The 15,620-nt window shown below is 43.1% G+C and overlaps 1 protein-coding gene across 1 annotated transcript in view; it reads right to left on the bottom strand.

The window, feature by feature from the left end:
- Positions 1–15,620, bottom strand: part of FLT1 (fms related receptor tyrosine kinase 1) — a 128,860-nt gene that overhangs the window by 85,712 nt on the left and 27,528 nt on the right. The window contains exons 8-9 of the mRNA XM_056858160.1: positions 12,017–12,186; positions 11,689–11,845 (exon numbers count right to left, since the gene is read on the bottom strand). Coding sequence (XP_056714138.1) covers positions 11,689–11,845; positions 12,017–12,186 — 327 coding nt within the window. The remainder of the gene's footprint in view (positions 1–11,688; positions 11,846–12,016; positions 12,187–15,620) is intronic.

Raw genomic sequence — 15,620 nt, forward strand, 5'->3', positions numbered from 1 at the left:
ATTTTCTCCATATGAACTGATCTCTATCGGCTGAAGATCAGTTGTAACAGTAGGAGATCTCCAGCTAGATCCTGGAGGTTGGCAACCCTATCTAAGGCTCACTTTGCAATATATAAAAGAGCACAAATGGTCATTAAGCCTAAAAGCTTGTCCCATAAGCAATGCATCAGTTTTGGTACTATTTTTAAAAAGACCCAAAAGGCCTTTCATGGCGTGGGGAAACAGTGGCTGCAAAGGGCTGAGGCAAGGGAAATATGTGGGAAAGTACTGTATGGATCCCACGTTGCCACTGTGCTGCTTTTGCAGCAGCAACAAGACACAAAGAACTGTTGCCATGTGGAAGCAGCCTTGGTTGTTTTGACTGCATATTGACATGGCTAACCCTCCTGAATTCTGCACACAGCAGGTCAAGGAAAAATCCTGTGTCTCCAATTTACGATATCTCAGGTATGAAGGAGGAAAAAGACAGTCAAACTAGAAGAAATGGAGGTTACATATCTTAATCCATCTTTAAAAGAAAAGCAGCATATTCCCTTATGGGCCCCAGGTTTGGACTGGTACCACACAGGGAGAGACAAGGGAGATTAACCATTCTAGGCCCACCTAGCTTTTTAAAGGAAAAAAAGACAAGCCCATCTTTTCCCCCCTAAAGAAAGGTGGTGTGGGATCAGATTCAGTAAAACTGTGCAAGGATGAAAGGGTTAAACCAGCCTCTATGTTTTTTTGTTTTTTGCTGTCAAGTCAAGCCGACTTATGGCGACCTCGTAGGGTTTTCAAGGCAAGAGACTAACAAAGGTGGTTTGCCACTGCCAGCTTCTATGCAGCAACACTGGTATTCCTTGGTGGTCTCCCATCCAAATACTGGAGAAACGAATAGCATGGCATTTATGGCATTAGGGAGCCATTAATTAGTGCTGCATCCCTTAAAAATAGGAAACAAAGGGAAATGCGAAAAGACAAGGGCAGGGGAAACACGTATAATAAAATGTCTCTCAAAACATCTTTAATGCATTAGAAAATTCAGGATACATTTGTATCCGAAAAGGGATGCCAATTTAGTTAGGGAAATCCCCCTGAAAGTATTAATGTGTAACTGTATGTATTGTATGAGAATTCCTGCTAAACCAGACCAAAAACCTATCTAGCAAGTCTAGCATCCCATTCCCCAGCCAGATGCCTCTAGCTCCTCACAGTAGGGGTTCCCAGCATCCCCGGGAGCTCAGGTGGCAGGGGAAAGATGTGGAAATGACTCTAGTTTTGGAGGAGTCCAGAGCACAACCAGGGGTTCATGTTGTGCAACATCATTTCCACCCTACCCCACATTTCTCCCATCAGCCAAGAACCAAGGGTGCTTGGGAGGACCCATCTGATTGGAGGATGCGCATCCAAAGCAGGCATGGTAAGCCTAGCTCACGTGCATGAAGGTAACAACTTTCCCTCACTGCTGTACCCTAACAAATTGGCAGTCAGAAGCACTCTATATCTGAACAAACCTTTATTAGCAAAATAGTATCCACAACTTCTAGTATAAAACTCATTGAAACATTGTAGGTCACTAAAATCAAATAATGAAGGTATTAGAGCAATGACTTAAAGCAGCCAGAAATACAAACAGAAAGCATAATACAGTACACAACACATGCTTAGGGTTGCCAACTTCCAGGTACTATCTGGAGATCTCCCGCTATTACAACTGATCAGTTCACCTGGAGAAAATGGTGGCTTTGCCAATTGGACTCTATGGCATTGAAGTCCCTCCCCTCCTCAAACCCTACCTCCTCAGGCTCCACCCCAAAAATATCCCTCTGGTGGCGAAGAAGGACCTGGCAGCCCTAGACGTGCTGAACACTGTGCAGTTTATTCATTTATTTTTCATTGTTCCTATCTCACCTTTCTACCCGGTGGGTACTTAAACTGAACTCTAACCATAAAAGACAGAAACACCCAAAAACAGAGTACAGCAGCACTAACCAAAGTTCGGGGCTGTTCAGATGTAATGCTTTTCTAACAAGCCTCGAAGGGGTTAGCTATCCCCTCCCTCAGAAGAAGTTTTTTTTTAAAGGAAAACACAGAGGTTTTGAAAAAAGTTTTTTAAAAAGAAAAACACAGAGGTTTTTTAAGGCAGCAAATTTATTTATTTGCTTGTTTATCTTGCCTTTCTGCCTTCACAAAGGCCACCCAGGTGACTAACAAATTAAAACATAAACAGTAATATCATGTTTTAAAACCATTAAACCCATCCAAAAGGAACAACGACACATCATTAAAGCAATTGAAGCCAGAAGTAAAATACATTCAAAGGCATCAAAACAATTAAAACATTGGGCGGGAAGTGAACACCCAGACTCAACAACAACAACAAAAGTATCAATCCACTGGGAGAAGATGGCAACAGAAGGGGACAGATGAATCTTCCTGGAGAGAGTTCCAGGATTTTATGCAACACGACCGAGAAGGCCATCTCCCGAGTTGTCCCCCACTTAATCTGAGAAGGGCAGGGACACCTGAAGCATCGCCTCAGAAGGCGGCCACAGTGGTTGGGCGGGTTCAGAAGGGAGCAGGCGTTCTTTCAGTTCCCCCAAAATATAGGGCTTTGAAGGTCAAGGCCGGCACCGTGAATTGTGTCTAGAAACAAATCGGAAGCCAGTGCAGACAGTCCCAGACTGGAGTGATATGGTCTGTGGCTCAGTGGTAGAGCATCTGCTTGGCATGCAGAAGGTCCCAGGTTCAATCCCTGGCATCTCCAGTTAAAGGGTTTAGGCAAGTAGGAGATGTGAAAGACCTCTGCCTGAGACCCTGGAGAGCTGCTGCCGGTCTGAGCAGACAATACTGACTTTGATGGACCAAGGGTCTGAGTATACTGCAGCCTCATGTGCTCATGTGTTCACTCAAGTCGTCATCCCGGCTGCAGCATTCTGCACCCATTGAATTTCCAAATACTTCTCACTCTTACATACCCATGCATACACACTTGGGGTGTGTGCGTGTCTTGCATCAAAAGTCTGAGAAATGACCAATTCCTTTTTGAAACCCTTAATTCTCATTTCGATTTCCAGAAAAATTTGACACACAGGGAGGGAGTAGTGACAGCTGTCAGTCTTTCCAAACTCAAAGGCACATATTTGCTGTCCAGACCTCATAAACGTCTCCACCTTTCCAAAGAGGAATCTGATTCACAATAGACAAACTTACTATGTGTTAGTCTTGCTGGTCTGTGTTTTCATTGTGTAACTGCACCTTCAAAGTGCTGAGCTCCTGAGAAGGAATCTGGGACAGAGGGGGGGAGGGAAAAAAGGGGGGGGAAACCAGCTTGACTTTTAAGGATACATCAAGCTCTTAAGGAAGTTGATTGTGCCATGTTTGAAGATGCAAAGATAATCACTGTGCTGGGAACCGTCTTATATAGAGAAGGAAGCCAAACAACAAGAGGAAAGCAGCGAATGCTCCTAATTTCGCACAGGAAGCTCCCAGTACCTCCTGCCTAAGTGAGATAAGAAAACTCCCATGGCCTATTCTGGACAAGGCCACCGTTATCACCCTTAGCTTCACACTGTCCTCTCTCTACTCCACAATTTTGCTCTCTTAATGAGATCTTACCTCCATTTGCGTATAGCTTGCCAAATACAATAGTGTGATATATTTATAACTAGGGATGGGGAAGTTTTCCAGGCTAAGAAGAGTTTCCTACATGTCACTTTGTCGTGTCTGTCCATAGATTCAAAGAACTAACTGACTTCTTGTTCGAATTAAAATTAAGTAATAGAATGCATTTCTCCTGAAGAGTATTTAGTAATGAGTAAAGCTCATATTTGCCCTGACCTGGATGGCCCAGGCTAGCCTGATCTCGTCCGATCTCAGAAGCTAAGCAGGGTCAGTCCTGGTTAGTATTTGGATGGGAGACCACCAAGGAATACCAGGGTTGCTGTGCAGAGGAAGGAACTGGCAAACCACCTCTGTTAGTCTCTTGCCATGAAAACTCCATAAGGGCTCGCCATGAGTCGGGTGTGACTTGAAGGCACTTTACACACACAAAGCTCATATTTACCCCAAGGCTACAGTCATTAGCCAGCTCAGGTTTTATCGAATCAGACTTTCAAAACAGGAACTGTGGATCTGCTCTCCCACGCTCTCTCTCTAATGCCGTACCCTTGATTTTTAACATTAAAAAAATGCTTGGTTGGCTTTAAATATGACTGTTGCTCGCCTTACTGTCTTTGTTGACTTTATTTCCATTTTATTTTTAACTTCAAGGTTTAGTATTTGTATGTCTTTGTATCTGATGTTTTTATGGTCCTTTAAAAGGTAAAGGTCCCCTGTGCAAGCACCGGGTCATTCCTGACCCATGGGGTGACGTTACATCCCAACATTTACTAAGCAGACTATGTTTACAGGGTGGTTTGCCAGTTTGCCAGTACTCATTTTTCCAACCTCGGAAGGATGGAAGGCTGAGTCAACCTTGAGCCGGCTACCTGAAACCGACTTCCGTCAGGATCGAACTCAGGTTGTGAGCTGATCTTGGACTGCAGTACTGAAGCTTACCACTCTGCACCATGGGACTCTTGTACTTGGATCCATAAGCCAAACTGAGAACCTCATTTACCAGCCAGTTCATCAGATGTACAAAACTTAAAAATAAACTATGTTCCATGAGGCTGAAATGGTCTGACATTGATGTTTCCATTTAAATAAGGGGTTTCTAACAATTCCCCCCAAGCGTAGTCTAAGAGGCACAGGACAGCCAGCATGGGGTAGTGGTCAGAGTGTTGGACTAGGACCTAGAAGACCCGGGTTTGAATTCTCACTCTGCTATTGAAGCTTGCTGGGTGACGTTGGACCAATCTCTCTCTCTCAGCCTAACTACAGGGTGGGCATTATGAAGATAACATGGAGAGGGGAGAATGATACTGGGTCCCCATTCGGGAGAAAAGTGGGGTACATTGATCAGTCTCAAATGTTCCATTCTTGAGCAAGGTAACTGAACAGGTGGTAACTGGACAAATTCAAACATTTTTGGACGGAGAAAATGGTTTGGATCCCTTCCAATCTGGTTTCAGGCCTGTTTATGGGACCGAAACAGCCTTGGTCGCACTGGTGGATGACCAGCTCAGAAGATGGACAGAGGGAATGCAACTCTGTTGATTCTCTGGACTTTGCAGTGGCTCTCGATAGCATAGATCATGGAATCAATCTGGACCACCTTTCCAGGCCAGGATGGGGAGGCACCATTTTGCAGTGGTTTGACTCCTGCCTGGAGGGTAGGGTTCAGAAGATGGTGCTGGGGGGAATGCTGCTTAGACCTTCGGACAAGACTCCAACTTCTCCCTTATGCTTTTCAACATCTATGTGAAATCACTGGGTGAGACCATCTGGAGATTTCAACTGGGTTGTCATAAATATGAGGATGACACTCTATCTCAAACTTCCAGCCACTCCCAGGGAAACTGTAAAACCTGAAGAGGTGCCTGGAAGCAGTTTTGAAGTAGATGTGGGCTAATAAACTGAAGCTTAATCCTGACAAGATGGAAGTGCTACTGGTGAGTAGGGCTGTTGAATTTTAAAAAATTCGGTATAATTCGGATTCAGGTTTAAATGGCCTTTTTTATTCGGGAAATCCCAAATCCCCCTACACCGGTATAGGTAGGAATTCGGTTTTAAATTTGGGATTCCCGAATAATTCAGCCATTTAAACACATTCGCGGCTTTGCGCGACTCTGGGGGAGGCATTTTTTGAGGTAAAGGTCCCAAACTTTCAGGGTAGCTTGGAGGGACTCTCCTTGCAGGAACCCCCAAGTTTGGTGAAGATTGGGTCAGGGGATCTGGCGTTATGGGGTCTGGAAGGGGTCCCCCCCATTTGCCCATTGGAATGAATAGAAGCCGGCTTCTATTCATTCCAATGGGTGGATGGGGGGACCCCTTCCAGACCCCATAACTCCAGATTCCCTGACCCAATCTTCACCAAATTTAGGGGTTCTTGTAAGGAGAGTCCCTCCAAGCTACCCTGAAAATATGGGACCTTCACCTCAAAAACTGCCCCCCCAGGAGCTGTGCAAATATTTCCCTATTCTTTTCAATGGTGAGAAAATCTTGTTAAAAGACTTCCTTGTTTGCGGTTCACACTGTAGGCGTGGGAACTTTCCTTTTACAAGGAAGTAAATGCACATTTCCCCTAGCCAAATTCTCAAAACTCAACAATAAGCCCCCATGCAGAGTTTTGAGAATTAGGATGGGGAAAATGTGCATCTAGAGAGCAGCAAATCCAAGGCAAAACCTCCCATTGTTTCTTGTTGGCTATTTATGCATGGGAGGTTTTGCCTTGGATTTGCTGCTCTCTAGATGCACATTTTCCCCATCCGAATTCTCAAAACTCTTCATGGGGGTTGATTGTTGAGTTCTGAGAATTTAGATGGAGAAAATGTGAGTCTAAAGAGTGGCAAATCCAAGGCAAAACCTCCCATGGTTTCACACTTATGCGTGAGAAGCAGCTCCCCCCAACATCTATTTTATCCAATTGGGGGTTTTTTTGCACAGCCCCTGGGGAGGCATTTTTGCAGGTAGAGGTCCCAAACATTCAGGGTGGCTTGCAGGGACTCTCCTTGAAAGAACCCCCAGGTTTGGTGAAGATTGAGTAAGGGAGTCCAAAGTTATGGGGTCTGGCAGGGTGCCCCCTTCAGACCCCATAACTTTGGACCCCCTGACCCAATCTTAACCAAACTTGGGGGTTCTTGCAAGGAGAGTCCCTGCAAGCCACCCTGAACGTTTGGGGCCTCTACCTACAAATATGTTTTTCAAGGAGCTGTGCAAAAAAAAAATTCCTTATGCTTCTCAATGGTGGCAACAGCTCCTGGGGGGCATTTTTATAGGTAGAGGCCCCAAATTTTCAGGGTAGCCAGAAGGGACTCTCCCTGCATGAACCCCCACGTTTGGTAAAGATTGGGTCAAGGGGTCTGGAGGTATGGGGTCTGGAAGGGGTTGCCCCCATCCTCCTCCATTCAAATGCATTGGCAAAGTGGCTGCATTCGGACTTTTTAGTATGATGTTTGCAATGTATCTGAATGGAGAATCCGGGATTTATAGGGTGGGTAAGTTCACCCCACACCTCCATAGAGACAAAGTGTATCACATTGTATCTCTATGAAGGCACCGTGCGAATTTTCCCACACACCGTTTAAAGCCCAGCTTCTCAATTCAGATACAGTGGAAAGATCATATTAAAGAGTCTGCCAAAGCATTTGAATGGATGAGGATGGGGCGACCCCTTCCAGACCCCATAACTCTGGACCCCCTGACCCAATCTTTACCAAACTTGGGGGTTCTTGCAAGGAGAGTCCCTGCAAGCTACCCTGAAAATTTGGCATCTCTAGCTGCAAAAATGCCCCCGGAGGAGCCACGAAAAGCCGAATATTCAGGAATGGCAAATTCGGCTTCGTCAACCTCCCGGATTTTGCTGATTCGGTATACCCAAACCAGAAATTTACTGAATTTGCATTTATTCTGTATTTTTCTGGTTCAGGTTTTACCAAATCAACAGTCCTACTGGTGAGTGGAAGGTCTGAACTTGGACTTAATGTGTCACCCATTCTGCACGGGGTTGCCCTCTCCTTGAAGGCTCAGATCTGTAGTCTGGGGGTGCTTCCCCTCCTTCTTGCCCTAAGGTTTTCCCCCGCTGCTTTTATTTTTTATTTTTTTTATTAGATTTATACCCCACCGTTGTTTTTAATTGTTTTAGTTATGTTTTTATTTGGTTTTAATAGTTTTTAAGATATGATTTTATTATGTATGTTTTTAATCCATTACCTACCATGTTGGCCCTGATGAGGGCAGAAAGGCAGGGTATAATTTTTGAAAATAAAAATAAATATCCAAGTGAATAGTTTTCTTCACCACAAAAATAAAAGAAACCTATCAACTTGGTCCAACACACATTTCTTTGGAAATGTCCCACTTATTTTAATTTATTTCCAAGTAGCCTAGTGGCAGAGTTACGGGCTACATTGTGTGAAGAAGAAAAATCTACCAAAAGTCATTATAGTTCAGGCAATAAAGCAAAACAAAAAGAATATTACAACCAATACAGGATTCTCAGGAAATACAGACACACCATGTATTCCTTTGCAAAGGTCAGATTTAGGAAGGAGGTATAGTACAGATCCAGCAAGAGAAACCCAATATTGACAGGATATATCCTTGAAATGATATAGTGTTCAAGTGCCAACCAACTCCAGGAAATGTGAATGGGCCCCACAAACAATACAGTGACACTATAATGACAATGCAGCACACTGAGCCAATTGCGGAGTAAAGGACAGAGTGTTGATCTTAGATTAGAGGATTTGAGATTAAGGTCATTATAGTTAGTGGATAACTTTGGTCAAGTTACTGTCTTTTAGCCAGGATACATTAATTAAGGATCTATTTTAGTCTTGGATACACTGGCGTTTGCAAGAAGACTGGAGTACACATGAAATAAATAATCAGGCATTGCTATGGATCCTACCACACTCTCAATGAGCTAAGTGAGGCCTGGAACAGAAATTTCAGTGTGCCCATCAACCATATCACTCCCAGATGCCCTCTATCCCTGCATTCTTCCTCTGCTCCTTGGTTTACTGAGGAGTTTAGCGAAATGAAAATGGTGCTCAGATGGCTAGAGCGAACTTGGTGGTGAATTCGTGACAAGGCATTGAGAACACCAACTGAAGGCCTATGAAGTGGTGGTGAAAGAAGCTAAGAAATCTTTCTTTTCTGTTTCCACTGTGTCTGCTACTTTGAGTCCATTTCAACTATTTAGAGTGGTTCGACTGCTGACCTTCCTGACAGGAGAGTCCCAAAGTGATACTGATTCGGCCTTTAGCTGTGACTCGTTTGTGAATTTTTTTTGCGGACAGACTCGAAACTCCACCAGGATCTCTCCACCAATTTTAATACAAATATTGTACTGGAGGCTCCGTTGCCATTGTGTAGTCCTTTTAAGGACCTCTTCTGCCTGCTTTCATTGTCAGATGTTGACAGGGTCCCCAACTTGGTGGAATGCTCCATCTGAAGATACTTGTGCCCTGTGGGACCTGTCTAGATCCCACAGGGCTTGTAAGACAAAGTTATTTTTCCAGGCGTTCCACTGAGGCAATCTTACTTGGCCTACTATCAGACTCTCTTATCGTCATGCTAGAGTGCCAGTGTATTAAATTGTTTTATAGAATATTTGAATTTTTAGTTATGCCCTGATTGCTGGGGAACAGGCAGAATAAAAATAGAAATAAATAAATCATTTCCAAAGCTGCAAAACACACACTAAAAGGAAACCCACTGAACAAATGCCCATACAGCTCATAACTGCCATTACCAGATCCTGACTAGGATAAAGATGCTAAATGGCTTGAATTAAATTAAATAACCTTTAATAGGCATAGTAGCTTGAATTGGTGAGTGTACTAGATTATCAAGCATCAGTGGGACCAGACTGCTAAGAGTTCTTCATATAAAGGTTATCTGAAGGTTCAATCAGAGTATTTCAAGGATCACCTTGAAAACAGTTAGGAAAAATAACAGATTGTGTTGTTACAAAAAAACAAAAACCCAACAGAATATCTTGGGGCAAATGTAACAGGACAAAACAACAACCTGTTTAAAGATAACTACCAAAAAGTACCACAGACATGAATGGGTAGGGTTGCCAACCTCCAGGTACTAGCTGGAGATCTCCTGCTATTACAACTGATCTCCAGCCGATAGAGATCAGTTCACCTGGAGAAAATGGCCACTTTAACAATTGGACTGTATGGCATTAAAGACCTTCCCCTCCCCAAACCCCACCCACCTCAGGCTCCACCTCAATAACCTCCCGCTGGTGGCGAAGAGGAACCTGGCAACCCTAAACATTCTGAAGTTACTATATGCATTTCCGCATATAAAAAAACCCCAGTGTTGTCTGGTATGTATACTGAATTTCTAAAATGGTTTTTCTTCTGCTGTCTGTATCAGATAAACAGTGTTCACATATGACACATTCCAAAAATCGAAAAGTACTCAGAAGCAATGCTGACAATTTCTTTCGTTTACTGACCAAAAATTATTTGGAGTCATGAAACGGTGTAAGTAACTATATATAGTAATCAGAGTGACTTCTGTGGCATTGTTCACGTTCTAAACTCTGTAAACATGTTTTCAAGGCTTTTACTTGATTTCTCTTTTTTGGAAATGTAAGGGTGTTTTTGTGTGCGCATGCATGTTTTTAGGGTTGACTTTTGGTCCCGGGAATAAGATTAAGTGATTTTATTTGCTCACAATTTTGACATGCTAGGTTGGGTTAGACATAAAACAACATAAAAAATTAGATGAGTCACACAGGACCAAAATGGGCCCAAGGTTGCTACTTCCAGCTAAACCAGAGCTGCTTTGGTTCTGGGCTACTTCATAAATGATGGTAAGCAGTGTGGTTTCACCCAAACAAACATTTCCATGTGACTGCTATATATTATGCAAGTGATCCCCCACGAAGATTGATGTTCACATTGAAAACTCTTTATACTAGTACAGCAGCTGTCATGGAATCCTTCCACATGATATTTCCAATCTATATAGCAAACTATTTACATATCTACTGGAAGCATGTACTACAGTAGATTGAAAAAGATATTTTGGAAGTAAATCATCTTCTGCGGATTTATTATTCTTCCTGAATACTTCCTAAGAAAGGTTTGAGGAAGAGTTTATACAAAGCATTCACTGTTTCAGTCTTCGCTTGTATGTATGAGTCAGCACCCATACAGATAGCCAACAGTTTTTCTTTTCTTGAGAATCTGAGTCTAGGTGGGTGCTGGCAATGTCATGAATTCAATGCAATAGAAGCATCTCGATAAACAAACAACTCTTTACAGCTCTTTCTGAGCCGCACCGGCGCAGTATCAAAAACCCTTAGGAGGCCCCAGCGCCAGCGTGAGTGGCCCCAGCACCAGAGTGCAGGCCCGGGTGCCAGTCCCCGGCCGCTGCCGCTGCAGCACTGGGCCCGGACGCCGCAGCCTCCCGCCGGCCTCTGGCACAGGAGAGCAGGGTTGGGGGAGGGGAGGGACTTCAATGCCATAGAGTCCAATTGCCAAAGCGGCCATTTTTCTCCAGGTGATCTGATCTCTATCGGCTGGAGATCAGTTGTATTAGCAGATCTCCTGCTAGTTGGCAACCCTAAATTAACCTAACCTAATCTGGCGCAAGAAATGAACTGATTCCTTTTCAGCCTGCCAATACATCAAATAGGGCTGAGGAGGAGGAGGAAGAGGAGGAGGAAGAGGAGTTGGTTTTTATATGCCAACTTTCTCTACCACTTAAGGAAGAATCAAACTGGCTTACAATCACCTTCCCTTCCCCACAACAGGGTGGGTTTAAGGCCTTCCCAACATTAAACCACCAGAACTTTGGAGTTGTTGAAGACAGCTGGTCCCTCCAAGCCAACCCTGAACTACCCAAGTGTTCTGGGCTGCACTGAAGATGTCGTACAGTACCTGTTGCTGTTTCACTCACTTCAAAGCTCCACACATGCAAACTGCAAATGCAAGCATAACTCATTTGAAGCAGGATCGATACCTTCTAACAACCATAATTTCCATAACCAGAATTACAAATCTTATGAAAGAAATTTGTAATGACATTAGCAAAGGGGGAACTCTGGGGGGGAGGAACATATCCAAAATGGCCTACCTTGACCTAGAATGATTCTGTTGGCAAGGATTCCAGGTCCATTTAACTGTAGGCTGGGGAATACCATAAACAGTGCAAGTCAGGGTTTGCTTGCTGCCCACTTGATAGAGACTAGGACCAGGAAATGAGGACATTTTTTCATAAATCTGAGGTTTCACTGTCAAAAGATGGAATATAACAGGAACAGAAATTATTGAAGCAGCCTTCCTTATTGTCTGGAAAGGTAAATAGCAATTGGCCTGTAGGAACGGATGCTTTTGCTGAACTAAAGTAACTCCAGATAAGAATCTGTTCCTTGTCATGAATATGAAATATGCTACCAACTCACCATTTACTCTGAGTGTGACAGTTAAGTTTTTATGCAAGTTCCATTGTCGGGTGCTTAATAGTATCGTATAGTTTCCAGCATCTTCTTCTGCAACATGTTTTATGGTGAGTGCATAACTTTTAATTTTATACCGAGCACACATTTCAGCAGCCGGTAACCCATCTTTCAACCTGTTAAAGGACAAGCACAATTTATAATTGTTTACAGTGTCACTGCTTATTCTGTCTGTATACCACATGTACCATTTGGACACTTGATCATGGCCCCAGGGTAAGCATATAACTAAATAACTGACAAATCATTGTCATTTAATCATGTCATTTATTGTCACTTATTCATTTTAAATGTATCCTGTCAAACAGAGCTTCTGCCTGACAAGTTGAAGAGTTACTATTAGACTTATGCCTAAACACACTCCCTGACATTTTGGGGTTGACTCTGCCTCCTGCGGCACCATTTTTTAGTTGCATCCGCCACCCTGTGTCAGAGTTCCAAAGGTGCCTGCAGGATCAAAAAGGTTGGGACCCCTGTATTAAAGCATTCTATTTTATTAACAACACCGTCAGTAAGAGTACATTACATATATATACACACACATACATACTATACACACACCCACAGAATGACTGGGGAGGGGCGGTGGCTCAACGGCAGAGCATCTGCTTGGCATGCAGAAGGTCCCAGGCTCAATCCCTGGCATCTCCAGTTAAAGGGACTAGGCAAGTAGGTGATGTGAAAGACCTCAGCCTGAGACCCTGGAAAGCCACTGCTGGTCTGAGTAGACAATACTGACTTTGATGGACCAAGGGTCTGATCCAGTATCAGGCAGCTTCATGTGTTCATATGTTCATTTACTTAATCAAGGTGTTGTCAGCAAAAATACAATCAACCAAAAACCAACCTAAATGTGTTGTGCCAAACAATTTCAAAATGCTGATAGATGAATACTCCAATGAAGCAGCATTTCGTTATACAAACAGAAAATCTAGTCTTAGAAAGCCAGAGTGGTGTAGTGGTTAGACTAGGATTTGGAAGACCCAGGTTCAAATCCCTACACTGCTGTGGAAGCGTGCTGGGTGACCTTAGGCCAGTCACAGTCTCTCAGCCTACCCTACCTCACAGGGTTGTGGTGAGGATAAAAAATAAGGAGAGGAGAATGATGTAAGCTGCTTTAAGTTCTCATTGGGGAGAAAGGCAGGGCATACATTAAACAAACAAATAAATTTTATCAACATGGCTGAAGAAAAATGTCCTGTCCCTTTAATAGAGGCTTAACATGTAGAAATGGGAAGCTGAAGCTGTTCATGGCATCAAGGTAAGACCCCCTAGTAAATAACATCTCATTAAGCCTCCATTTAAAGGAATAAGGCATTTTCCCCCAGGCCTGTTGGCAATCCTCATCTCAGAACTGATTCCTTTTATAGTGTGTGAATATAACAGGAGCACAGGGCGCATTTCTCCAGTTAAATCCCTGGCATACAAAATGATGTAACCTACGGCATAGAATGAAATATGTATATATATATATATACATATATATATATTTCACCATGGGGTCAAATCATTGTGATTTGCAACACATGGTGTGCATAAAGTGAAATAAATTCATGAGCCAGCATGGTGTAGTGGTTAAGAGCGGTGGTTTGGAGCAGCAGACTCTGATCTGGAGAACCAGGTTTGATTCCCCCTCCTCCACATGAGCGGCAGAGGCTAATCTGGTGAACTGGATTTGTTTTCCCGCTCCTACACGTGAAGCCAGCTGGGTGACCTTGGGCAAGTTATGGCTCTGTTAGAGCTCTCTCAGCCCCACCTACCTTACAAGGTGTCTATTGTGGGGAGGGGAAGGGAAGGTGATTGTAAGCCAGTTTGAGTCTCCCTTAAGTGCTAGAGAAAGTCGGCATATAAAAACCAACTCATCTTCTTCTTCATGTATCTGCCTCACATATTACTGGGGGCACAATGAGACAGATGCCAAACAACTGCTGCTAATCCATAATGTGTGAAGCTGCATTTAAAAGCCTTAGAGTCTTCAAAAATGTTTACTAGCGCAGCCCAACACAGCCAAAGACTATGCTGTCTGGCAATGCAATATCACTGTCACTTGCACCTGTACAGTTTATGTTCCATTTAAAATTGCTAATGTAAGAGAGAAGATGAAAACCAAACCAAACGAAACGGGATTGGGACAAAATTGAAATTTGACTAGAAGTGTTGTGAATTCTTTGCAATGAATTGCTTTCCTAATCACCCTTTGTTATATATATATATATATATATATATATATATATATATATATATATATATATATATATATATATATGAATATCTTGAGCCACAGTACCCTTACAAGCCTTTTGACAAAAACAAGGAAAAATTGATAACATTGTTTCGTATAAAAGCATTGCAAAAGCCTGAAAAGCAGAGCATACAAATTCTATACTAGAAACAGCTTGCTGCTACTACAGAGTTTGCATGGAACAAGCTACAAAACGGGTATAGAAATTAGGGGTCACGAAAAAAAATCCAGTATCCAGACCTTATTTGTTTTAATAATTGTTTGTTTTGTTTTTCACAACTATTTCTGTTACGTCACTTCACCGTCAGGCAAAGCTGCGTAGATTTCCACAGAAATACTTGTTCGCAGACTGAATGCAGGTCTAAATGTAGCTCTCCTGTAAGTGTTAATCAGCTGTGTAAGAGGAAACATAGGCAGGGAGAAACCAATGAGATTAGGAAGGGTGGGGCCTCACTCAAAAATTGTCCGAAAGACAACAATGGATGTGCCAGAAGGGGCTGGGATGCATCAGGGGAAACTGCCCCTCCAATGAGTTACACCATTTACACTGAGCAGTCAGGAAAAATCAACACACCCATAGTGCATGGCCTTATAGTTTTAGATCCATCTGGGAGAAAAATACTTTCCTACCATGGGAGCAAGATACCATGCTCTACTATCCGCTACTGTATCTGATCTACTCCAGGTATTTTATTTTATTTTATTAAACTTATATCCCACCCTCCCCAGCAAAAAAGCTGGGCTCAGGTATTCCAGGATAAATAATTCATACTGGGATCATCAGTAAAAGAGACTGAGAAAGGAGTGGGGCAGTTCCTTTATGGGAGGGGGGAGGTAAGACATAGGGAGTGCCTCTCAGGTGCTGCCCCTTGGACATGTTCATGAGTCTTCTCAAAACAAAAGACCCAAAGAATTTGAATTCTCAAGTGTGAAGTCTTCACTGTAGCTCAGCTCTTGCTCTCCACAGTAACACATCCACATTCCAGTTGTCACCTTTTGTTATAAAGAAAAACGGCCTTGAAATTAAAATGGCAATGGAAGGTATTAGGATAGGGACCTTCCAAATTACTTTGTGATCGTAAAAAGGAAATGGTTACGAACAGCTTACTAATACATCTTGCTTCAGAAGCTAGTGTCCAACAGGCCATTGTACTGCTTGGCTCTGTCTGAGGGGAAGAGGGTGCTTAGGGGTGATGTCAAAACCCCGGGCCCTGTCCCTATTCCAGAGAGTGGTGGTGAGCTCTACATCAATGCCTAACAGTAACATTTACTTCCACAATTAAAGGCAAAGTAACAAAGATGGTTAAA

This window comes from Euleptes europaea, chromosome 12 (genome assembly GCF_029931775.1).
Source record: "Euleptes europaea isolate rEulEur1 chromosome 12, rEulEur1.hap1, whole genome shotgun sequence".
In the NCBI taxonomy this organism is placed as follows: domain Eukaryota; kingdom Metazoa; phylum Chordata; class Lepidosauria; order Squamata; family Sphaerodactylidae; genus Euleptes; species Euleptes europaea.